Source organism: Myxocyprinus asiaticus, chromosome 24 (genome assembly GCF_019703515.2).
Source record: "Myxocyprinus asiaticus isolate MX2 ecotype Aquarium Trade chromosome 24, UBuf_Myxa_2, whole genome shotgun sequence".
Taxonomy (NCBI): domain Eukaryota; kingdom Metazoa; phylum Chordata; class Actinopteri; order Cypriniformes; family Catostomidae; genus Myxocyprinus; species Myxocyprinus asiaticus.
This window is the reverse complement of record NC_059367.1, coordinates 10,800,677-10,827,698: the sequence shown is the minus strand read 5'-3', so window position 1 is coordinate 10,827,698 and position 27,022 is coordinate 10,800,677. Positions and strand designations below refer to the sequence as shown.

At 38.4% G+C, this 27,022-nt stretch overlaps 1 protein-coding gene across 2 annotated transcripts in view; it reads left to right on the top strand.

Annotated features, from left to right (window-relative positions):
- The window catches only part of LOC127414717 (paired amphipathic helix protein Sin3b-like), a 30,143-nt gene extending 3,691 nt beyond the window's left edge, over nt 1-26,452 (top strand). Inside the window, exons 4-19 of one of the 2 annotated variants that reach the window (XM_051652932.1) lie at nt 269-604; nt 2,774-2,926; nt 3,527-3,640; nt 4,925-5,014; nt 5,132-5,250; nt 5,344-5,554; nt 5,970-6,086; nt 6,187-6,425; nt 6,983-7,166; nt 10,029-10,722; nt 19,493-19,662; nt 19,879-20,052; nt 20,382-20,474; nt 23,700-23,791; nt 23,903-24,101; nt 24,417-26,452. In XM_051652932.1, the coding sequence (XP_051508892.1) occupies nt 269-604; nt 2,774-2,926; nt 3,527-3,640; nt 4,925-5,014; nt 5,132-5,250; nt 5,344-5,554; nt 5,970-6,086; nt 6,187-6,425; nt 6,983-7,166; nt 10,029-10,722; nt 19,493-19,662; nt 19,879-20,052; nt 20,382-20,474; nt 23,700-23,791; nt 23,903-24,101; nt 24,417-24,650 (3,219 nt within the window). In that variant the 3' untranslated portion in view covers nt 24,651-26,452. Of the gene's footprint in view, nt 1-265; nt 605-2,773; nt 2,927-3,526; nt 3,641-4,924; nt 5,015-5,131; nt 5,251-5,343; nt 5,555-5,969; nt 6,087-6,186; nt 6,426-6,982; nt 7,167-10,028; nt 10,723-19,492; nt 19,663-19,878; nt 20,053-20,381; nt 20,475-23,699; nt 23,792-23,902; nt 24,102-24,416 lie in introns of both variants that reach the window. The other variant, XM_051652931.1, reaches the window with a different exon arrangement.
- The last annotated feature ends 570 nt before the right edge of the window (nt 26,453-27,022 follow it).

Sequence of the window (27,022 nt, the reverse complement as noted above, 5' to 3'; positions counted from 1 at the left end):
ATTTGGAATATAATTGATTAAGTATGCTGGCGAACTGAGGTCATAGCTTCAAACATATGCCATTTTTGTTTGATAGAGTTAAAAACAGAGCAAATTGTCTTTTTCTTTGTTTTCTCAAATAATACAACAGACTGCTTACTTTATAAGCTGGGAAAAGTATGTTTTGTGTGAAAGTGCTCCTGTTTCGAACCAATATGTGTATTTTGGCATTTGTTTTATACATTTAGAAATGTACTTTGGTTAAAAAGTTCTCATTCTTTTCCAGCAGGTCTCTCCAGCAGGAAAGAGCACGGGCAGCTCTGTGGTTAGTGCCGCTTCGTCAGCATTGGCCGAGGCTGTGTCGGCTCAAAATGATGCAGTGACCTCTCCGGAGAGTAATGCTTCATCCTGTGGACCTCCTGAACAGTCAAGCAGGTTGTCACTGCCGTTGCCCAGCCGAGAGAGCCAATCACAGCCAGCCACCACATCGGTGTCCCCACCTACATCGGAGCCCAGCCCTGTCGAGTTTGACAGCGCCATCAGTTACGTCAATAAGATCAAAAACAGATTTTTGGACAACCCAGAAATCTACCGGGCCTTTCTGGAAATTCTACATACATACCAGGTGAGGACAAAGGCATAACCAGCTTTGTACAATAGTGATGCAGGATTTCGGGTACATAACCACTATGCTACTAGTCTCGCAGAGTCAGACTTTTGACTATTGACATAAAGTCTGGTCCACTTTGCAAATTATTCTGGACAGGAACCACCAATTAAGACAGAAAAAGACTGTCTGACAGACATGTAAAGTGACTAAACACAGTTTGTTTTGTTATTCTGTTCTTTTAAGGGGCAGATACATTTGAAATCCATTGTACTACAGTAATAGACTGGCGTGGAAATAACTTATTCAAATAATGTTGTAGCAGTCTTCTCAAAAATTTGTTTAAAAAAACACCCCAGAAAGGAGCAGGAAATAATTGTAGACTTTGTGATCAGAATTAGTGATGGACCAATGTATCGGCTAGGCTGATTAATCGGCCGGTATTTGAACATTTTACGATTATCGGCTTATAATCGTGTTCACTTGGCTGATTAACAGCAGTGTTAACTTTCCCATGTGTCAATTCCAAAATCTACCAATAGATTTGTCAAAGGATAGAATTTTTTGTTTTTATTTTTTTCAAATTCAAGCGAATTTGAGTAAATATTGCAATTTAGCATAATTCCACGGAATTAGCGGAGATGAATGTTAGTGAAATTACAGTATATAGGATAATACATTATAGAGTAGACCCTCTTTCATTTGTTTGTCATTTTTAATGACTCATTCGTTTTATAGGTAGGCTTACGTTATGTTTGTGCTTTGTCACACAAATGCTGCAAACGGATTTAAGCGCTTATGTGAAACGTTACAATGGGCCGACTGTTTGTTCATGCATTTATTTGGTTAAGTACAGAGCAACAGTAGGCCTACAATGTGTTTAACCTCTTCAACTCTGCGGACCCCGCCGACGGGTCCAAAAGGGGACGCTATGTCGCAGAAAAATTTACACTTAAAATGTTGAAGTCTCTGAATAAATAAGTCAGGCATATGTAGTACCGTTTGAAAGCTTTGAATCTGTACTTTTCATAGGTAACCACCACGTTTGTTAAATAAAATAACAAAATAAGGCCTGAAAACATCTCCCTTCACAAATCAGTGCCACCTAGGGGTCATGTGGTAGAATATGAATATGAATATCATATATCAAATGAAATCTTTCATTCTCAGGAATGTGACTGCACAGTTTATGTTGTTGCCCTAATACCACATTTTGAAAGATTTTCAAAAGAATCAAAAAGTGAAATCTGATTTTTGTAAGACATTTTTGTGTAAATAATCCAATATTATATCTTGGATGTCCAGAAAAAATATGTGGTCCAGCAGGAAAAGCATGCTAAATACATAATTGGAAATATATGTTATTGACTATTGATACAATGTTATACATCATCTAATGATACCTAGATTGAGCTTCTAGTCCTCTCAGAGGCCGAGATATTTGATAAAACAATGGGGGTGGTGCATGAACTGAAAATTAGACTGAATGTCTATGGACGAGCACATCTGTGAGGGCTAAAATTAGTTAGAGTGCCACCTACAACCAAATTAGCATTTTGTGATGGAAGCTGATAGTACTTTTTCAAGTTCTAATTTTTTCTAGTACTTGCTGCCATCTAGTGGAATAAAAATACTTTTTGGAGGGAGGTGGAGTGAACAGAACCACAATTACATGCTTACAAAAAAAAAATCTATCATAAAATTGTAAATGTATACAATATTATTTATGAATAATTGGAGTCTTTTTTTAATTTATGTGTAAATGGTGAGATTTTAAATTTGAGTGTGAAAAATTGCAGGCAGCAGCCCAAAATGCTCGAGTTGAAGAGGTAAAAACTACTTATAATAATACTGGATGTTTTATTTGTGAAATACTAAATGGGGTTTACAAAGTGCTTAAGGCATACTGGAAATGGACAGTGATACTGTAGCATAAAATAGATAGTACTGGGGGAAAGCACCAATAAATAAACTGCAAACTAATAATAATTTATTTTTCAGTAGGTATTGTTTTTAGAGTCTAACTAAATTACAAAAGCAGCAAGTTACTGAATCGAATCTGAATTATTAACCTGGGACCAACTGTCTGAGGCTGAGGTAATGGACTCCTGTACTGTTTTCCAAGTCATCCTATAAACTTATTGATGTTCATTGATATTGTGGATTTGATTCTGTGTCCTTCTGCAGAAGGAGCAGCTGGAGGTAAAGGAGAACAGAGGGCGTAGCAGTGGAGGAATGACGGAGGATGAGGTTTTCTCGAAAGTGGCGAGTCTGTTCAAAGGCCAGGAGGATCTGCTTGCAGAATTCGGCCAGTTTTTGCCAGATGCAAAGAGATCTCTGGTTAGAAAATACATTTTCATTTAAATGTGTCTTGTGCTTATATTGATTGCAACCTAAAAATCTGGTTGTCAATTAGGGTTAAATTAAACATTTCCAGATAGGGTTCCCACAGTCATGTGAAACCTGGAAATACCAGATAATTTTTAAACTGTGTTTTTCAGGTCTTGAAATGTCATGGAAATTTCTATATTAATTTGTTCTTGTCTGCTTTGCTGTAATAGGTGATATTAAATTGGCTAAATAGGCCTATTGCTATTGTGTAGAATACAACTTGCCATAAGTAATATGGTTAATAAAACCGTAGTCTATTTTGTGAGCAAAAAAGTTGGTTCTTTTCAGTGGATCGATCAAACCGGTTCACAAATTGGCCCAAATGATTCGGTAGCATATCTGGATCAAAAATATTAAAAAAAGAACTATTCTGTAATAACAACGACTGGAAAGAGCATGGTAATGTATTGGTCAGAAGGTATGGGAACCCTTTTCACAATAAAAACCCCTAAACACACAATCACTCATCATTTTGTCATGAAATAATGTTCATCTTCACATTGGTAATGTAAGGCTATTAAATTTCAAGGACTGTGTCTGGGATTACAGTTCACAGGAGGCTCTTTGACTGCCAAAGACCATATGAAGAAAGCAGAGGACGAGGAAATGAACAAACAGAGCAAGAAGAGACCTAGACCCATGTTACTGACCCCACTTCTGAAGGTCAGAGTTCACTCATGTCAGCCAGCATGGATTATTTAAGGCTTTGTTCACACTGCAAGCAAATCTGTTTTTTTAGGACTGACTATCCACACTGTCTGATCTGATCATTCAAGCAGTATTTTTAATGTCAGGTGTATCTACAATGGTTGCTATAGTGACAGCAAGTGATTTACTCATACAAAAACTGAGAGTAGCTGTCAATGTGGAAAGTGGACGGAAAGCTGGAAATTGCTATGCTGTGTCTCATGACTTCTCGCTGCAGTGCTTATCTCACGAGGTGCATGAGAGAACATAGGCAAAAGAGGCATTTTATACCGCTGGTTTTAGACACAGTACTCAGTCACCACTCACTAAATAGTGAAGGTCACCTAGTTTGAATTTACTGTGTGGTGTTTTTTTTTGTTTTTTTTCCTCTTTTTTTTTTTGTGATGTTCACACTACAAGCAACTAAACTGATATGAGTAAGATTCGCCAATGCATTTTTGCTGCTTGTCTAAACAAAGCCTAAGCCTTAAAATAAATAGTTCACTAAAAAATGAAAATTCTCTCATTTTCGCAGTCTCATGCCATTCCAGATGTGTATGACTTTCTTTCTTCTGCAGAACACAAACAAAGATTTTTAGGAGAATATTTCAGCTCTGTTGGTCCATACAATGCAAGTGATTGATGACCACAATTTTGAAGCTCCAAAAAGCACAAAGTCTACATAAAGGTAATTCATAAGACTTCAGTGGTTTAATCTATGTCTTCTGAAGCGATCCAATCGCTTTTGGCTTAGAACAGACTAAAATACAACTCAGGCTTGTTTTCACTTCCTAGCGCAATCTAGCATTCTGCACATGGGTCAAGCACTAGGAAATGTAACTGAGCTTGAAATCATGATTGTGCCTAAAGACTGCAGTGACAAGATATACAGTGAAAAAGAGATACATTTTGGTTTGTTCTCATCCAAAATCGATTAAATTGCTTCAGAAGACAAGGTTTAAACCTCTTGAGTCATATGGATTACTTTTATGCTGCCTTTATGTCCTTTTTGGAGCTTCAAAGCTTTGTTCACCATTCACTTGCATATTTTTGGACCTACAGAGCTGACATATTCTTCTAAAAATCTTTGTGTTCTGCAGAAGAAAGTAAGTCATACACATCTGGGATGGCAAGAGACTGCGAAAATGAGAGAATTTTCATTTTTGGGTGAACTGTTCCTTTAAAGACCTACAAAGTTTTAAGATCTTACATCATGTCTGGGTTTATTGTGCATAAAACTACTATTTTTCATTCATGTAGAAGAAAATTAAGTATTCCTGTTCCAAGGACCCATCCTTTGCCTCTGTCGGAAAACATGGAGTCCTAAGGGAATTCACGTTCTTTGACAAGGTGAGTTTCTTTTAATACAATTACCTGGAAATGTCAGCAGCAATGAGTCAGCATTAGCCTGACTATTTATTTTATGGTTTCAGCCATTGAACAAATGTATGTAATGTTTTTTTTTAGGTTCGTCGGTTGCTCAAAAGTCAAGAGGTGTACGAGAATTTCTTGCGCTGCATAGCCCTTTTCAATCAGGAAGTAGTTTCAGGGGCTGAACTCCTGCAACTTGTAACTCCATTTTTGGGGTAAGAAAGATTCAAAATGGCATGTTTATGCATTTTCATATAGTGCGTTTCAGAGCCCATTTATGAGTCATATTCCATTGGTGTATTCTGTAGGAAGTTCCCAGAACTGTACACCCAGTTTAAGTCATTTTTGGGCGATAAAGAGCTGTCTCACTCGGTCACTGGCCTCTCCGACCGCTACATGGAGGGTGGAGGCAGAGAAGTGGACTATGCATCCTGTAAACGCCTGGGATCCAGTTACAGAGCCCTGCCCAAGACCTACCAGCAGCCCAAATGCAGCGGTCGAACAGCTATATGCAAAGAGGTACTCTCTAGTCATATAAGTCTTAGAGAAAGCTGCTTTATTTTACAGATGGTGCTGGGCGCACATTCATGAACACCACCGTGTTGATCATGAGACCAGCCGAATCTTACTTTCTTTATCACAATAATCCTTTGTAATTGGGCGCTGTCACTTCCGGAATAAATTAATCATGGCTGACTGTGAAAAGCACATTGTTACAATGACATCAGTAACTGACAACTTTTGTTTTTGCACAATGCTGCATCTACGTCACTAATTGTCAGTGCAACATAAACAGGGATATAACTGAGTACACCTTTAATTAGCCCTTAATGGTAGTCCAGAATGTATAAATAGTCTTCAAAACAATTATATATGTTATGTAAATGTTTGGAAATATGATGATAATCACTGGGGTTCATTGTTTTGTTTTTAGGTGCTGAACGATACCTGGGTTTCATTCCCTTCCTGGTCTGAAGACTCCACATTTGTGAGTTCCAAGAAAACCCCTTATGAAGAGCAACTTCATCGCTGTGAGGACGAGAGGTTTGAGGTGCGACGATGTCTGAAAAATCAAGACTTTTATGTCAAGAGTGGTTTTATGTTTAGGTCACTGTGATTAATGTGTATCATTTTTTTTTTTTGGTTGATAGCTGGATGTTGTCCTAGAGACTAATTTGGCGACAATCAGAGTTTTGGAAAGTGTGCAGAAGAAGCTATCCCGCCTTTCACCGGAGGATCAAGAGCGCTTCCGACTGGACGACTGCCTGGGCGGCACCTCTGAGGTCATCCAGCGGCGTGCGGTCTATCGTATCTATGGTGACAAGGCTCCAGAGATCATAGAGGGGTTAAAGAGGAGTCCAGCCACTGCAGTTCCTGTTGTACTCAAAAGGTTAAATAATGCTATCTAACACTAAGGCTGGGTATTAATAGAGATTTCCTGATTCGATTCTGATTCACAAGCTTTCGATTCGATAGATTCATATATTTTAGTTATAATGTTGCTTCTGCTGTGAAAATAAAACTTCTCATCTACTCGCCCTCATGTTACAAAAAAAAACCATTTGTTTTACAAAAGGAGATATTTAGCAGAATGTCCAAGTTACTTATTTCTATATAACAACAGTGGATTTTCATATAACAAAAATTTTAATTATTTGCTGAAACGCATAATTATAACGAAAATAGTTCTGAAATCTCGCTCATGTCTCCGCACATTCAAGTCTGGTATGTTGATGATTAGAGAACACCATAACTCATTTTGTGTTCCGAAAATCCATAACACCATGTTTTGACATAAGATGACATTTCTGGGTGAACTATCTGTGCGGTTAGAGTAGTCAGTTGTTTATCAAGTTTAAAAATGCCTCATTCCAGCAGAAAATGCCCTTTGATAGTGTGACATGCTGTAAGATTGCAGAATAAATACATAATTTATTTTTACCGCAGATTGAAAGCTAAAGAGGAGGAGTGGAGGGAGGCCCAGCAGGGCTTCAATAAAATCTGGAGGGAGCAATATGAGAAGGCGTACCTGAAATCACTGGACCACCAGGGAGTCAACTTTAAACAGAACGACATGAAGGCCCTTCGATCAAAGAGTCTTCTCAATGAAATAGAGAGCATCTATGACGAGGTGAGTTCAACTTTATCTACAGCTTTTGGTCTTGAGTTCAGTTGTCATGATGGGTGTAAATGAGTTAAGTACAAACCTATGTTACAGCAGAGCACATACCGATTTAATTTAGGAAGAGTACATTGATCTCTGTCTTTTATTCACTAAATAAGCTTAGTGTTTCATTGAATGTTATTGTTGATGATTTAATAAAAGCTAATTTCTTTTTCATCATTTTTAATGTTTTCATTTTTCATTCCTACTTAATGGGAACAGAATACAGTTGTTGCCCTTATTCTGTAATGGAAATCTCATCTCGTGTCACTTGCTATTAAAGTGTCTCATGTTTCATGCAGATAACAACTTGTTCCCTTTTTATCTTGTTATACTTCAAATAGCTGTACAAATGTAGCTATCCAGTCCAGTAAAGGCAGTATTGCTTGAAAACTTGCTGGGTTGTTGGTAGACTTGCAGATTCTATGCTACTGACTATCAGAAAAATCTAGTTCACATCGCTGCTTATTCTAAGAACTGTGATTTTTTACAGGAAGAGGCCACAACAAAACCAGTTTGTTGTCTTCATTATTTTATGCAAAATCTGTGCTTAAAGGAATAGTTCACCCAAAAATGAAAATTGTCTCATCGTTTACTCACCCTCATGCCATCCCAGATATGTATGCCTTTCTTCCGTTTGCAGAACACAAGCTGAGATTTATAGAAGAATATCTCCGCTCTGGTCCATACAATGCAGGTGAATGGTGACTAAAAGTTTGAAGCTCCAGAAAGCACATAAAGGCAGCATAAAAGTAATCCATAAGACTCCAATGGTTTAATCCATGTCTTCTGAAGTGATCCAATCGATTTTGGGTAAGAACAGACCAAAATATAACTCCTTTTTTGATATAAATCCTGACATCAGCAGTCTCCTTAGCGATCATGATTTCAAGCTTGATTACACTTCCTAGCGCCATCTGGCACTCTGTGCATGCAGCAAGCATTAGGAAGTGTAAACGAGCTTGAAAGTGTAATCATGATTGTGCGTAGAGATGCAATGGCAAAATGAACAGTGAAAAAGGAGTTACATTTTGGTCTTTTCACACCCAAAATAGATTAAGTCACTTCAGAAGACATGGATTAAACCACTGGAGTCATATGGAGTACTTCTGTGCTGCCTTTATATGCTTTTTGGAGCTTCACAATTTTGGTCACCATAAACTTGCATTGTATGGACCTACAGAGCTGAGATATTCTTCTAAAAAGTAATAAAATACTTGTATAAAAGGATTTAAGTTTAATTCATCAGTAACCTTGAACAATTTACAGTTGAAGACATAAGTTTACATACACTTAGGTTGAAGTCATTAAAACTAATTTTTTTTTAACCACTCCACAGATTTCATATTAGCAAACTATAGTTTTGGCAAGTCGTTTAGGACATTTACTTTGTGCATGATACGAGTAAGTTTTCCAACAATTGTTTACAGACAGATTGTTTAACTTTTAATTGACTATCACAATTCAAGTGTGTCAGAAGTTTACATAAACTAAGTTAACTGTGCCTTTAAGAAGCTTGGAAAATTCCAGAAAATTATCTCATTGGCAATTAGCCAATTAGCTTCGGATAGTCTAATTGGAGTCAACTGGAGGTGTACCTGTGGATGTATTTAAAGGCCTACCTTCAAACTCAGTGCCTCTTTGCTTGACATCATGGGAAAATCAAAAGAAATCATCCAAGACCTCAGAAAACAAAATTGTGGACCTCCACAAGTCTGGTTCAAACTTGGGAGCATCATACTGCTCAGGATGGAGATGCATTCTGTCTCCTAGAGATGAACGTAGTTTGGTGCGAAAAGTGCAGATCAATCCCAGAACAACAGCAAAGGACATTTTGAAGATGCTGGAGGAAACGGGTAGAAAAGTATCTATATCCACAGTAAAATGAGTCCTGAAAGGCTGTTCGGCAAGGAAGAAACCACTGCTCCAAAACCGGCATAAAAAAACCAGACTACAGTTTGCAAGTGCACATGGGGACAAATCGTACTTTTTGGAGAAATGTCCTCTGGTTTGGCTATAATAACTGTCGTTATGTTTGGTGGAAAAAGGGTGAGGCTTGCAAGCCAAAGAACACCATCCCAACTGTGAAGCATTGGGGTGGCTACATTATGTTGTGGGGGTGCTTTGCTGCAGGAGGGTCTGGTGCACTTCACAAAATAGATGGCATAATGAGGAAGGAAAATAATGTGGATATATTGAAGCAACATCTCAAGACATCAGCCAGGAAGTTAAAGCTCAGTCACAAATGGGTCTTCCAAAAGGGCAATGACCCCAAGCATACCTCCAAAGTGGCTTAGTGGCTTAAGAACAACAAAGTCAAGGTTTTGGAGTGGCCATCACAAAGCCCTGACCTCAATCCATTAGAAAATTTATGGGCAGAACTGAAAAAACATGTGCAAACAAGGAGGACTACAAACCTGACTCCGTTAAACAAGTTTTGTCTGGAGGAATGGGCCAAAATTCCAGCAACTTATTGTGAGAAGCTTGTGGAAGGCTACCCAAAATTTTTGACCCAAGTTAAACAATTTGAAGGCAATGCTACCAAATACTAACAAAGTGTATGTAAACTTCTGACCCACTGTGAATGTGATGAAAGAAATTAAAGCTGAAATTCTCTCTACTATTATCTGACATTTCACATTCTTAAAATAAAGTATGTTTTTAGAATGTTTTCTACGATAAAATTATTATTTTTATGTATTTAAAAAAAAGAAATTTCCATCGTTAATGGATTTGTTGTTTGTGTGTTACTTGTTGTCTTTTGCTAGGTCACTCTTGCAAAGTTTTTAACCTGGTTAAATGTTACCAACTACTTTCCCTCCTTCACAGCGGCAGGAGCAGAGCACGGAAGAGGGCGGTGTGGGCCAGCAAGGTCGTGATGGCTCTGGCGGAGGTTCAACCAGCGAACCCCACATGATCTTCACCTATGAGGACAAACAGATCCTGGAAGACGCAGCCTCGCTCATCATCTACCATGTCAAACGGCAACCCACCATCCACAAGGATGACAAGGACCACATCAAACGCATCATCCAGCACTTCGTCCCCGACCTCTTCTTTTCCCGCCGTGGTGAGCTGAGCGAGACCGAGGAGTTCACGGATGAGGAGGCAGAGGGAGAGGATGGTGCCGCTGCAGGGGGTGGAGTCACAATGGCAGGTGGCCAGCAGCAACTAAACGGTGATTCTAGGCGAAGACGATGCACGTCCCCGGAAAACATGGACACCTCTGCAGCCGCCCACAGCATGAATCCAGAAGGGGAGGTGATGGATCTGCGGGACCCAGAGGCGGAGCACCAAAAGGAAATGGACGGTGTCTACAACCTGTTCTTCGTCAATAATAACTGGTACTTCTTCCTGCGGCTGCATCAGACTCTGTGCTCGCGGCTGCTGAAGGTTTACAGACAAGCTGAGAGGCAGTTACTGAAACACAGAGCGGAGCAGAATCGAGAACGGCAGCTTATGGGAGAGGGGCGCAGGGAAAAGACGAGTGACCTCGCTATGGAGCTGCGTCTAAAACAGCCGAGTGAGTAGACTTAATCCATATATTCTCTGTTTCTCTTGCTCAGTCACCATTTTAACTTTTAATCAGTGATGCTTGCGAGTGTACTCTTACTACTACTTATAATATTGGAATAGTGCACCCAAAAAATAAAATTACATTATTTACTCACCGTAATATCGCTCCAAACCCCGATGACTTTCCTTCTGTGAAACACAAAAGTAAAACATAGCTGCAAGCACTATGGGTCCATTTCCACCCGGTGGCTTTTGGAAGACAATGCAAGGTGGACACATGCATTTGGCATTTGACATTATTATAAACAGTTTTGAAGCAATTTGAGTAAATATAAGAGAACTATTTTAAAATCTGTTGTAAGAGCCACACTTCCTGCTGCCAGGTGGTGGCGTTATGACCGTGACCCAAAATAGTCACATCCATGTGATTAGCCCTCAAGAATAAACATACATCTCAATTTTGATGTAAATCACACATTGCACACAGAAGATATTTACATTTACATTTATTCATTTGGCAGATGCTTTTATCCAAAGCGACTTACAAAAGAGGAAGACATATACGAATCATCTTAAGGAGACAGTGGTATGAAAAGTGCCATATTATAAAGTTTCACTCGCATCAGAATAGTATTCAAAACAGAATAATGTGCAACAAGAATTATTATTATTATTATTATTATTTTATTTTATTTTATTTATTTTTTTTTTTTAATGACTGGTTAAGTGCTCATGGAAAAGATGTGTTTTTAGTCGTTTTTTGAAGACCGAGAGTGAGTAAGCCTCACGGATGGAGTTGGGAAGGTCATTCCACCAACGTGGTACGATGAAGCTGAAAGTCCGGGAAAGTGTTTTGGTGCCTCTTTGTGTTGGTATGAGACACTTCCCATTTCTCACCATTAATGCCTCGCCATGGCAACACCGTTCAATATATCAAAAATCTGTTCACAATTTAACATCTTCAATGTCTAGGCATAATGTTGTCTAAATGGGGTGACAGTCTCATAAATCCACTAGGAGGAGTATTTAAAAGATCTGAGACTGCAATATAAAAAAATCAAAATTGGCCGATTTCCTGTTGGGCAGACCTAATGACTATAATTATGAAAGTTGTCCGGCTTGATGAGAACTATATATGTACCAATTTTGGTGACTGTCGTTGAAAATGGGGTGCTACAGAGGCTGTTTTACATGCCTATTTTAAACCTTTTAACTGTCAGTGGCCAACAGATGGGTCAGGCCATTTGAGTGTGGCTAAAAAACAAATGCTTTGTTTTATATCAAAAACTTCATCAATATTCACATACTTGGTATCAAATTAATGCTTAAAAACTCAACTTTCATCTTCTGCAGTCTATTTTGCAATTAGAATATTACAGTGAAAAACATATTTTAAAATGTTAAAAGAGTGCATTTTTAAAACATGCGACGTGAGCGACAGTAGGCTACTTATGTTTCATGTTCGCTACTTATGATCCAGTCAAATGATTGAATTAAAAAACAGCATGTATTTCATTAGGCTCATTTGAGATGAGCAAGTTCTGTACAGAACCGATCACTGGTGATCACCGACAGGTGCGTGCTGGTTAGAAATCTGTCCAACTTGCTGTGATATGACCACGTATGTCAAAAACACTCCCACAAGAGCGAGATGGCCGCAGTTGTAGCAGGCAGGCTGCGCAGTTGCTTTTTCCGAGTTGCATGAACTTGCAAGCATAATGGGAAATGACTTGCTGATGACATAAATTAATGCTCATTTGCTTACACAACCGTGATGTTTTGTTCTCTTAAAATTTTAGATTGTTTTTTATCATATAATATCATGTTTTTCATGTGTATAAATTATATGTAAATATTCCCAACATTTTGACAGTGCAATCCCTGTATGGGATATGTGACTGGTATCATATTTCTGAAATATCTAAAATACGTGTCTTTATTAAACAAAACAATTATGGAAAGACGTCTTATGGGTAGGGTGGCCAGACGTCCTGTGTTTCCCGGGACAGGCACTTTTTGTAGTGTCCCAATTTATTCTGAAAAAATCATGTTTTGTCCCGTATTTCACCTTTCCTAAAATTTCTCTCGACTATGTGGCTTTCTCAGTCACGTGAGTATTTAAATCAAAGGTAGCCAAGGATACGGCTTATAAAACCAATAAAATCACACCATGTTATTTGGAGTACATAATTGGATTAAACTGTCCAATCACAATCCCCTATCAATAGACGTCCAGTTAGCGAACTGATTGAAGTGTCAATTTGAAAGAGCACACAGATGAAATTGCGGCTGGAAAAATGTAAAGATTTTAAATTTCGGAAAAAAAAAAGTTACAGACAGAGCCTGGTAAAGTGAGGTGTGAGATTTGTGGAGCTCGCTTTTCCATCGCCCATGGAGGCCGCACCAACATTGTGCAGCATGTCCATACAAAAAAGCATGTGGATGCTGCTAAAAGTAAGTGTGCCACACCAAGTGTAGCGATTTATTTTTTTATTTTTTTTGTGAAGCAAAGTTCCGAATCTGACAAGGTGCATGCAAGTGAAGGACTTTTTGCTTATCATTCTGTTGCACATTTGCACATTCATGTCCTGAGAAAAATCTTGCAGGCCAGGCTGGAGGAATCATTCATACCCTCTAACATTAAAAAGCAGTTAGATGCCCTAGTTGAAGCTTGTGACATGCGAGCGGATGATTTATTTTGTGCGGTGAGAAACTTTTGTTCAGCATCAGTGGATTACCTCCAAAATTGTAGCCACTCATTGGAGAACACAGAAAAACTTGAGTGGGCCCTACTGAGAGACATCCCAGAATGGAAAGACATTCAGAGCAGCCTCGAACACTTCTACTCCAGAATCCCCGCTCTCAGTTTGATTGACGAAACCACGCTCTTTGATGAGTGGGCTTGTGCGAAAAACTTGTCACTCATCGCATCATTGAGTGGAACATGAATAAGACGGCTGTGTCTGTGAGATGGACAGACATTTTCGTGAGCTGTAGAGCAAGACCATCAACTTCGGAATCTTAGCCAAGGTCATGAGGTTTGTTTTATGCCTGCCTGGGACATCTGCATCTGTGAAGCCTGTGTTCTCATTAATGAACACAGCATGTACACCGGATAAATCTCGACTCAGTGTAACAGTCATGAAGGCAATGCATTTGGTACATCTTAATTTTGGACTGGACTGCTCTGCATTTTACGATAAACTCTAGAAAGACAAATGCACACTAGAAAAATTGCTGCCAGCGAAAAGTACAAGGTGACAACGTAGTTTTTCATTGTGTAGTTTTTATCAGACTACACGATGATGACTCTAAGACATTATAGATATTACAGTTTCATTTTCTGTTAATGCATGATCTTCTGTAAAGCTGCTTTGAAACTATGAATGTTGTGAACGGCGCTATACAAATAAAAATGACTTGACAACAGTTACAGATGCACCCTCTACTTCGCATTGATCTGTGCCTCGGTAAGGATATGTCAATTTCATTTTTGCTGGGAGGGGGGCTGTCCCTTTCGTTTTCCTATTTTTTACTTAAGAATGCCCTTAAAACACGTTAAGTGTTGCATAAAGCCCCTTAAGTAAACCTTAAGGTTGGGAAGATAAAGGGTTTCAAAAAACAAGATGGTTTAGTTTATATAACCAATTGAAGAGTACAGTAGGTCAAGGTGATTTCGCGATTGAAAAACTATTGCAGGAGTACATATTTGACCATCACATAATATGAGAAATCGCCAACAAGCTGGAGGGCAATCTAATAGGAACACACACACACAAATGTGCCTAGTATTTTCTGCTCTCTGCATTTTTATAAACTGTATAAATGGATGCATTAAAATCATGATGCAAGTTCATTTACGATATATCACGAATATATATATATACAGGTGCATCTCAATAAATTAGAATGTCGTGGAAAAGTTCATTTATTTCAGTAATTCAACTCAAATTGTGAAACTCGTGTATTAAATAAATTCAATGCACACAGACTGAAGTAGTTTAAGTCTTTGGTTCTTTTAATTGTGATGATTTTGGCTCACATTTAACAAAAACCCACCAATTCACTATCTCAAAAAATTAGCATATGGTGACATGCCAATCAGCTAATCAAATCAAAACACCTGCAAAGGTTTCCTGAGCCTTCAAAATGGTCTCTCAGTTTGGTTCACTAGGCTACACAATCATGGGGAAGACTGCTGATCTGACAGTTGTCCAGACGACAATCATTGACACCCTTCACAAGGAGGGTAAGCCACAAACATTCATTGCCAAAGAAGCTGGCTGTTCACAGAGTGCTGTATTCAAGCATGTTAACAGAAAGTTGAGTGGAAGGAAAAAGTGTGGAAGAAAAAGATGCACAACCAACCGAGAGAACCACAGCCTTATGAGAATTGTCAAGCAAAATCGATTCAAGAATTTGGGTGAACTTCACAAGGAATGGACTGATGCTGGGGTCAAGGCATCAAGAGCCACCACACACAGACGTGTCAAGGAATTTGGCTACAGTTGTCGTGTTCCTCTTGTTAAGCCACTCCTGAACCACAGACAACATCAGAGGCATCTTACCTGGGCTAAGGAGAAGAAGAACTGGACTGTTGCCCAGTGGTCCAAAGTCCTCTTTTCAGATGAGAGCAAGTTTTGTATTTCATTTGGAAACCAAGGTCCTAGAGTCTGGAGGAAGGGTGGAGAAACTCATAGCCCAAGTTGCTTGAAGTCCAGTGTTAAGTTTCCACAGTCTGTGATGATTTGGGGTGCAACGTCATCTGCTGGTGTTGGTCCATTGTGTTTTTTGAAAACCAAAGTCACTGCACCCGTTTACCAAGAAATTTTGGAGCACTTCATGCTTCCTTCTGCTGACCAGCTTTTTAAAGATGCTGATTTCATTTTCCAGCAGGATTTGGCACCTGCCCACACTGCCAAAAGCACCAAAAGTTGGTTAAATGACCATGGTGTTGGTGTGCTTGAGTGGCCAGCAAACTCATCAGACCTGAACCCCATAGAGAATCTATGGGGTATTGTCAAGAGGAAAATGAGAAACAAGAGACCAAAAAATGCAGATGAGTTGAAGGCCAATGTCAAAGAAACCTGGGCTTCCATACCACCTCAGCAGTGCCACAAACTGATCACCTCCATGCCACGCCGAATTGAGGCAGTAATTAAAGCAAAAGGAGCCCCTACCAAGTATTGAGTACATATATAGTAAATGAACATACTTTCCAGAAGGCCAACAATTCACTAATAATGTTTTTTTTATTGGTCTTATGATGTATTCTAATTTTTTGAGAGAGTGAATTGGTGGGTTTTTGTTAAATGTGAGCCAAAATCATCACAATTAAAAGAACCAAAGACTTAAACTACTTCAGTCTGTGTGCACTGAATTTATTTAATACACGAGTTTCACAATTTGAGTTGAATTACTGAAATAAATGAACTTTTCCACGACATTCTAATTTATTGAGATGCACCTGTATATATATATATATATATATATATATATATATATATATATATATATATATATATATATATATATATATATATCTAGGCTATATATCTTACAGTCTTACTGACCAGCACTAATATTCTTAATTTGGCAATCAGTTCTCTGCACAGTTAAACAAGCATCTTAACATCTCGCACCACCGTCCACCCCTTACCTGAGACAAATTCACAGGTGTCTTTCTCAAGAGGGCTCTGTAAAACAGAATCCTTCATTAATTGGTCCGCATGCAAAACTCAGAACGTTTTTTTTTTACTTACATGGGAAAGATTTGAACTCAAAGTGTTTGAATCTATTAATTACCAGGACTGTACATCATACAAATGGAAATCAGCCTGTTTCCTCCAGAAATTAGTTTGAAAAAAATCTTTATGCAGTAATCTCAAATGACTGTGATTGGTGCAGCCTGAAAATTGCTAAGGAAAGGAACAGTTCTCACGTGACAACGCTCCCCTCGAGCATTTATTCGCCACTTCAGAAGAGGTCGGACAATAATTTACATATTAAAGTTAAAGTATTTTCTATGTGGTAAAATTGCCCAAATGTTGGTCGGGACATTTCCGATCTTCTGAAAGTAGGTAGGGACATGTTGTATCCATAGTAACAGTAGAATTTTATTATAATAAAACCTTGCTCACTGTAGTAAATCCCTTAATGGTTTCTTTTAGCTAAGAGAAGTGTCTAAGGGATTATATCCAATACCCTCATGTAATTTCCTTAGTAGGTAAGGGAAAACACAAGTGTTATACTTAAGGGAAAAACTTAAGATGTTTTATGCAACCGGGCATTGGACCTTACTTGTTATTCTTATTAAATAATATATTAATACAATAAATCTTCATTCTGTTTAGGCAATAGTGTGAGGTTTCCATGGTTACATGGGCTGGCCTTTCTCAGTTTAGAAACGGCATCAACCACGTGATCATTTAGAGCGATCCAGAGGAATTATCTTTTATCTGCTAATTATCTGCTAATAGCACTTGCATTGAAACCAGTTATTTTAGAAGTTCTTATAATATTTATAATCTTGTAAACATAATGTTGTGCAATAAAATGTTGTCACTTCATATGTGGTTTGAGAGGTGTTTCTAACATTAGTTTTGTTTAGATCCCAAACTTTATATCTTACTCTCCCACCTTTATCACATTTTATGAAAAAAAAGACTTGTCCTGTCCTTAGAAAAATCTTTCATATAAATGATCTTTTTGTATTATTCTCAAATTCATTTTGTTTTTATGCCAATTCCTGCCTCGTTTACTCAGATAATTGTGCAGATGTGATCTTTTAGGAATCAGTCACCAATGGAGCTTGGCTATCCTCTATTGGACGTTTCTGGTACTGCGTCTCAGCACACTGCCACTTGACATAATATTTGGAACAGAAAGGGCATTGATTTTCTAGTATTTTTATTACTTTTTATTTATATAAAAAATAAAAAGTTTGTGCAGTACATTTTCATTAAAATAAAGAAACTTCTATAGCTTAACGAATATTTCTTTTTATTTCACTTTAAAAACTGCTTTCCCTTACACAATAAACTGCCATGGCAACAGTATTTAAGATATCAAATATCCTTTTACAATTTTACATCATCATTGTCTTGACATTATTCTAAAGAACTTTGAAGCAATTCACATAAACACGAGGTCTGTTTCAAAGTCTGTTAAAATTGCCTTCCTGCTGCCAGTTGGTGGCGCTGTGACCGTGACCCACAATAGCCACTTAAATGTGATCAGCCCCCATTACAAAACATACAGCTGAATTTATCAAAATCCTACAATGCACACAGAAGTTATAAGGAACTTCCTTAATTTATTGCCTCGCCATGGCAACACCGTTCAAAATATCATAAATCCGTTCGTAATTTAGCATCTACAATGTCTTGGCATAATATTGCCAAAGTTTGGTGCCTGTCACGTAAATCCCCTAGGGGGAATATTCAACCTCAGTTCAGGGCCTGCAATTAAAAAAAAATGCACATTCAATCCAAAATAGCCGACTTCCTATTGAGTGGAGCTAATGACTGTAATTTTGAAAGTTGTCCGGCTTGATGAGAACAATATATGTAGCAAGTTTGGTGAGAAGAAACGGACCCACCACTTTTGTCAAAAGGCGGCACTACAGAGCTCCCCAGCCACGCCCATGTGTTAACTTTTGCCCAGGCCTAATGGCCGACAACTCTGATGTGTGCAAAATATCATGAAAATTCAAGCGTGCCAAGTACCTCAAAAACATGTGAATATACATAAAAAGGAATAATGTAATTGAATGTGTTGCCATGGTAACACTGTTTAAGATATCAAGAATCCCTTCAGAATTTTAAATCTGCACTCTCTTGACATTATTCTAAAGAAATTTGAAGCAATTCAGGTAAACATAAGAGGGATATTTCAAAGTCTATTAATTGTGCCACACTTCCTTCCGCCAGTTGGTGGTGCTACGACCGTTACCCAAAATAGCCACATCAATGTGATCAGCCCGCAAGGCCAAACATTTGGCTCAACTTTGATGTAAATCACACAATACACACGGAAGATATGCAACACTTTTTCCCATTTTCTATGTTATTTTATCGTGTCGCCATGGCAACACCATTCGTTTCCATGAAAAAAGAATAATCCTTAGAAGAACAAGAGGGTCTCTGCACTTTCAGTGCTTGGGCCCTAATAATAATCCTTAGAAGAACAATAGGGTCTCCGCACTTTCAGTGCTTGGGCCCTAATAATCCTTAGAAGAACAATAGGGCCTCCGCACTTTCAGTTCTTGGGCCCTAATAATAATAATCCATAGAAGAACAATAGGGTCTCCGTACTTTCAGTGCTTGGATCCTAATAATAATAATAATCCTTAGAAGAACAATAGGGTCTCCGCACTTTCAGTGCTTGGGCCCTAATTAATATAATGAAAGTGGATATTGACTGTGCTGTTAAGATTCAAAAAAGATAAGGAAAAAAAAAAACACTATAAAAACCATAAAGTAGTCGATATAACTTGTGCACTACATACCAAGTTTGTTCACTTATGTGATGAACAGACCATATCAAATCATAGGTCAGCCGAGTATGCGGTGCCCAAATCAAAGATGGTGAGTACGGCACAGGTTGGACATCAATAACATCAAATGTCATTTGTGCTTTTGTGTCTTGTGACCTAACGTCATGAGATCAAACCTGCACCATAGACATCATATTTGATTTTTCTTCAGAAAATGTTAAAATCTAGTTTTAAATGTACATTCAAGTAATGCAAGTAATAATTACTTTTGTTTTATCAGGCGAGGTGGAGTTAGAGGAATATTACCCAGCTTTCTTGGACATGGTACGCAGTCTACTGGATGGAAACTTAGAGGCCACTCAGTATGAGGACACACTGAGAGAGATGTTCACCATCCATGCTTACATCGGCTTTACTGTCGACAAGCTCATCCAGAACATTGTCAGACAGGTGGGTCAAAGAATCAGGCTGAGCTGAGTTTCTTATCATTTTGTAGACAGAGAGTCAGACTGCTGATCTGATTGTCTTTTAGTTTTATATACAAACATTTACTTGCAGTACAAATGTTTTAACTATTGTCTGATTTCCTGTATTGCCATAAAGGCGCCAATAATCATTCTGTGTGATCTGTAACATGCTCATCTTGTGTCTGATTGGCTTCGACAGCTTCAACACCTGGTCAGTGATGAGGTGTGTTTGCAAGTGACTGAGCTGTACCTCACGGAACGGAAGAGAGGGGCTGCAGGGGGGAATCTGTCCTCCCAGTGTGTCCGCGCTGCTTGGGAAGCCAGCTACCAATGGAAAGCAGAGAGAGTCATGGCTGAGGAGAACTGCTTTAAGGTTGACACTTGCATTGTGCCCAAACCTAATAATAGTTTAATAGTATCCTTTAATAGTTATTACTGTTCCTACATTTGATCAATATTTATCTGGAAATCTTTTTTTAAATTTTATATTCACCCAAGCTGGTTTTCCATCCTGAGTTACAACATCATCTTGAATTGCTTATTTTATTTTCATTTTTCCACATTCCCTTTTAAAATAGCAATTTGGTGTTGAACTCAGGACATTTTTCTAATTCATGTATTGTCGTTTGAAAATCTTGTAGTTTATGCCTGTTTTGTGATGATTTTTTTAGTTAATATTATTTACTCTGTTGCCGTTGGTAGGTGATGTTCATTCAAAACAAAGGTCAGGTGACTTTAACAATTGAGCTACTGGACACAGAAGAGGCCCAGGGTGATGACCCGCTGGATATTCAGGTACCACCACAGGAATATTATAAAGGGGACAAGTTTCACCTGAAGCTGTTTATCTGCATCATCTGGAAGCAAAGCTTAAAATCTTAAAGGAATATTACGGGTTCAATACAAGTTAAGCTCAATCAACAGCATTTGCAGCATACTATTGATTACCACAAAAAATTATTTCGACTATTTTCTTAAAAAAAAAAAAAAAAAATTGAGGTTGCAGTAAATGAGGCCAATTTTTTGAGGGTTTAAAGCAGAAATGTGAAGCTTATAATTTTATAAAAGCAGTATAATTTACAGTAATTCTTCTGTTAAAACTCATGTATTATTTCAGCTGTAAAGTTGTTTATATTGTAGTTTTTACAGTAATTTTTGGGTTTTAGGGTATGTTGACATATCGTCATGGCAATGAAGTTGTAAAATTAGATATAACTTTACATACAAAAGAAAAGAATGTGATTTTATCACAATACAATCATGTTAACACACATTGATTGTCTTGTAACTATACTTTTGAAATATTGAGTATTTTAACATTAAGAATTAGCCCCCATTCACTTCCATTGTAAGTGCTTACTGTAACTTCAATTTTTGCTTTTTTTAAAGAAAAGGGGGGCAAGTCAAAATAAATTGTTGTAATCAGTATTATGCCACAAATGCTGTCAGTTGAGCTTAACTTGTATTGAACCCAAAATATTCCTTTAAAGCCCTCGTGAAGTGCCTTGACGAGTGCAGTTCTATTTGGTGTTTTGACGTATTTTCTACTGAAACAGGATGTGGGGCAGGACATGTTTAACGACTCATCCCATTTAAAAAAATAGCTAATAGGGTTTAGTTAACAGCCACACACGCATATACCCCTTTACACCATGCTGCACGTGTCAGAGCCACTTACTGGGGAAACTTGAGAAGTGATCTCAATACCGGCCAACTTTTCCAAAGACTTGAGAACCGAACGATGATCTAACTGACAACATTAATCCATAACCAGCCCACAAACACACACAGTACATTGTGGTCTTTGCTTACGACAAGGCTGGAGCTGTTGTGCAAGTCCAATGCAGGTGAATGAGAAACAAGAATGAGATCACAATACACTGATTAAGCATAAAGAATAAAAAACACTTACTCGAGCTGTACATCCTAAGACAAAAACGCAAAAAATATAAATAAACTCCAGCTACTTTCCTCGCTTTCATCTACCCCATTGGTGCGTCCCATTCAGAATTGATCATCCCTGGGGCCTGGGTAGCTCAGCGAGTAAAGACGCTGACTACCACCCCTGTAGTCGCGAGTTCGAATCCAGGGCATGCTGAGTGACTCCAGCCAGGTCTCCTAAGCAGACAAATTGGCCCGGTTGCTAGGGAGGGTAGAGTCACATGGGGTAACTTCCTCATGGTCGCTATAATGTGTGATTCTCGCTCTCGTGGGGCGCGTGGAAAGTTGTGCGTGGATGCCGATGAGAATAGTGTGAAGCCTCCACACACGCTACGTCTCCGCGGTAAAACGCTCAACATGCCACGTGATAAGATGCGCGGACTGACGGTCTCAGACACGGAGGCAACTGAGATTCGTCCTCTGCCACCCGGATTGAGGCGAGTCACTACGCCACCACGAGGACTTGGGAATTGGGCATTCCAAACTGGGGAGAAAAAAAATAGAATTGATCATCCCTATCTATTCCCTTCTTTATTTCGGTTAGAACACAGCTAGACACGCGTTCTCATTCTAGAAAGCATTTAATTGGACAAGGTTTCTATGTGATGTCATGGATATTCCAGAATCTTTTAGCCGGAAGAGAAAGATTGCAGATTTTTTTATGCTTATATCTTCTGAAATTTAATTTTGTCAATGTTTAGAAGTACACTAGCATATACTGTAGATGACCTTCAAGCTAATAGGAATGGACTAAAAGCACCAAAACTAAAAAAAAAATATTTTTGTAGACATGGAGAAAAAAACGTTTGTTTCACTTTGGTGTTAAGCCCAAAGTGTACTTTGGTTAGACACAAACGCTAGGCATCTGCATACAGGATACTAGACTAATTCCGTCATCAGCAGAGTGCTCAAGCACTGAATGCATGTGGCCAGATTTTTCTAATCACGTGTGCCCAGAATTATTTGCACTATTTAGTGGGTCTACAAGGTGGCAGCACTCACAGTTGAGCCGTTTAGCCGCTGCTAAACAACAGGAGACGAAGGTGGAAACAAGAACAGTGGATGTGCACATCAAGAACGAGCATGTGAGGAGGCCAGGAGACACCTGCATTTGCATAACTTGAGTCTGAAAAAATATAAAGACATCTTTATGGGTCTAAACTCCCAAGAGGGTATAGCTGCAGCCTGGAGATCTCCAAATGAGGGTGGAATCTTCAAAATAGGGAAGAGTAACTCCAGAAAGGGGTTGGGCTTAGGGAAAGGTTTAGGTTAGGGGCTCTGTATATATTTGCTGGCGATTTGGTGCTCCTGCGTGCATGCGCCAACTGCCCGTGTATGCGCGCGCTGCCTAATGAAGTATGCTTTGACAGGCTGAAGGCCAAAGTATACTTCAGTGGTCCTTGCAGACCTGCTGATCAGAATGCGTATGCGTGACGCAGATTTCGTCTCTACGCTCTGCCCAGATTTTCTCGACAGATGGACAGTCCTTGTCTGTGTACATCGTCGGCACATGTGCCTCTCGTTGACTGTTCTAAAAGAGTATCACAAAGCAGTCGTAGTGTACATGCGTCGAACAAGTTCATATTCGCTCGCATTCAAAAGAGTATACTTTAAAAGGCAACACGGTCGACCATCGCAATCCAATACGGAACGCAGAAAAACATAGTATACCCAGGCCTTAAGCCTTCGACTGTACGCAGATGCCACTTCTGCATTGCAGTCATCCACAAACCTGACTGCGGTCCAGCCGAATCCCAAACCTCCTCTCCCTTTTAAACATACTCTTTATTGTCAGTAGAACCCGGGTCCACATCAAAACCTTTTGTACGCAAGTGTTCAGTTCAGATAATCCACATATCCTGAAACAGCCCAGTTACTCCCCTAATTTTCATTATTTTATCCAAAATGTGAGTGATTTCCATAGAGGTTTAGAAATCTGCAAATTAATCAGGTCATTAGTTTGGATGTGGCATGGAATTTAGCAGATATTCAATTGTTTGTGTATTGTCTAAAATATTAATTTTGGTAGTATTTATATTTGCCATGTTTGGAAGTATTTCTTATTTGTGTGTGTTTTAGAGCCTGTCAAATTACATGGAGCAGTATATAGGGACTGAGTCAGTGTGCTTTCAGACAGAGGGCTACTACTTCAAGCCTGTATTTTTACCCAGGTAAGATCTATCTAACCACAATATCAACCATTTAAATTTCTCTTTTGCATCCAGAAAAGTTTTAGTTGCAACTCTAAATCCTGAAAGAGCGTTATTAACACTTACCTGCAGGAATCTGAGGCATTTCCGCGGCTGGCAGCTGAAGCAGGTGGAAGCCATGCGCTGCCGGAGAGAGTGGCATCGGAAGATGGGTGTTGAGACAGCCGGGAATCTGGACTGCCGTTTCAAACTCAACATGCACAAGATGGTTTTTGTGATGAACTCTGAAGACTACATGTACCGCAGAGGAGCCCTGGTGAAGGCAAGGAGGGTGAGTTGATTGGAGATATTGGTCCCACAGTTGACAACACACCAATAGTCCAACTTAATCTAGTTGTGGTGTGGAAGAGTGTGCGGCTGAGAAGCTGTCTTTATATTCAGAATAATTCTCGTATTATATTGCCTACTTTTAGGATAAAATTGTATCATGACGTAGTGATTTATATCACTGCTGTGAACGATACTAGCTCATATGTAAGTTTTAAATGATGTAATTAATAGCTTGTGTATTGTCTGTTTTTATTTGATAAAAGTTCAATGTGATTCTAATATCTGTCATGTTTGCTTGTATTTTTTGTCACTGTAGTCCCAGCACAGAGTAGCACGAGCCCAGCATGACCGTTTTGAGCAGTGGCACCAGGGCTGGCTGAACGAGCATGTGTCCCCTGGCACTGAGCACAATGTGCAGGACTGGCTCATGGGAGAAGAAGAAGAGGACATGATCCCTTGCAAGACCACTTGTGTGTCCACACAGGTCAAAGGCTTACCTGTCAACAGGTACAAGGTGCACTACAACAGCAAGGCCCCCGCCTCACCGTAACAACCTCAAGCCTGCGGGTGGATTCTCTCTCTCTCTGTCTGCCTCTTTCTCGCTCACTCATTCTCATGGCTGAGATCAATAAACAGACAAGAGTGGTTTGAGGACAGACTGCTGCTCAGAGGAAAAGCCTCACACACTCTGTCATCACCAAACTAGTCCATTATTACCGATGAAGTGACCAGACGTTTTAGAAATGTGAATGTCAATTATTATTATTTTTTTAAAGAAGCAAGTACATTGTAGATTTTAGCTCCTGAATCCAGAGTTTTGTTTTGTTTATACTGAAGTATTGAGAGACTATGTTTAAACATCTGTATGTGTTTTTTGTACAGTATGACTCGAGAGCTTGAGCAATTGCATATATACAGCAGAAGAATATTCTGTGTGCATTTTCTAGCTACGATGACTTGGAAAATTATGTTTCTCTGGTACACACTGCTGGCGTCTTATCCATAATGTCCTCGTTTATGTTGTACGTTTTGTGTTCTTTCTGTTCATCGTCTCCTATAACTAAACGGAGGATTACCAGTGCCACCTGTCAATTACTGCTCATAAATTATAGTCGATTTTGTTAAGCATCCAGATCATGTATCATATCAATCTCGCCAAATCCTTGCTTTTGTTTGGTGTCATTTTTACATATTAAAACAGAAAAAATATCAGTGTTTTGAAAAAAGAATGTATAAAATTTATCCTGTATCAGTTATCACAAAATAAACAACCTAGTTGTGCAGTTCTTAAGAATGAATTGTTTCTTGCTGAATTCTCATTTTTAACATCAGTAAGTTGAACCTGCAACAGCATGCCGTATCAAATTTTTTTAGTTTATGCTGTGCTGCTGATTATTTACAGATAACTGCGGAAAATTAAGTGCCATTTTCCACTTTTGTTGTTTTAAAAAGCTCAAGATTTTCTGAAAGTGTTAACTATCAACAAAACATTTCACCTCAAACAAAAATTACAGTACTGTGCAAAAGTCTTGGACACATAAGATGTTTAACAAAAACATTTGTCTTAAGATGGTTATTTATATCTTCAGCTTTAGTTTTTTTGTCTAGAGGATATATACATTTTAGATTCCAAAACATTTATTTTGCAAATAGAATTGAATAGAAGAACAGGGAGCCCTGCAAAAGATGGCATAGCCCCCACAGAGCCCCCCTCTGAACATCAAGTCAGTCTGATATTACATGAAAAGACAGAAGCAATTGAGACAGCCTAAATAGATAGAAGAACTGTGGTAAATTCTCCAAGAAGATTATCTGCCAGTAACCAAGAAAAACTGTGTCCAGGTGTACCTAAGAGAATTGGTGCTGTTTTGAAGGCAAAGGTGGTCACGCCAAATATTGATTTAGCATTTTTATGTTTATTGGACTTTGTATAACGTTAATTGATAAGTGACAACTATTTATGGCATTATTTTTTAAAGAAATCCATTTTTCACAAGTGCCTAAAACATTTGCACAGTACTGTATTTTTTGCATGAAGAAATTAAGTCTATTTTTGTACCATTAAACTTTTTTGCATTGTGAAATTATTCACAATAATGTTCACCAATTCTCATTACTGTAATTCTGTTGAAATAGGCATAAATTGATTCAATACAACAAATACAACCCTGATGTATAAATGCATTGCAATTTAAATAATTTGTTTCCCATTAAAAGTTTTTTTTTTTTTTTATACTAATGAGAGTTGCAGAGATCTGTGAAAGCATTTTGGTTATACAAATAGGCCTAATTTTCTTTAAGCAAAAGATTATTCCTTGTTGTTTTTCCTCTTGATTTTGAGCGTGAAATTTGACCCGATTATTTTTTTTTTTTATGGGTTTCACAAGATTCACCCAGAAATAATTTTTTATGCCTTTTTAGACAAGCATCAGTTGTTGGTGTATATTTCCATCAATTGACCTCTGTTGATATGAATTGCACATTGCTTTGACAGCAACAACTTTTACCCCATGACTACTGGTTATAAATTTATAAGATTATGAGCTTTCGTTTAAGTCTGTTTTTTAAATCTCAGTTGAGCAATTCTTTCATACCTTGTTCTTAATCTTCCTTTTCCCCAAAGGTTAACTCTTTTTTTTTTGTGTGTGTAGTTTTTTGAATGTTGCCTCAAAGATAGTTACCCTCACAGTTGCAAAAGGCCACTTCCTCTTTCAGAGATTATAAATAGACCCTGACCAAACTGCATTAACCAAGAAGGGGGATTTGGCACGTAATTGTTAGTTGCAGGATTAAAAAAAAAGATTTTAACCTATATTGCCTCTATAACAAGAGTTTTAAATGTTAAAACGGCTTGCCATACAGTTATGTCCATATGAGAATACACTTTATTGTTATCAAAGTACTTTTTTATATTCATTTTAG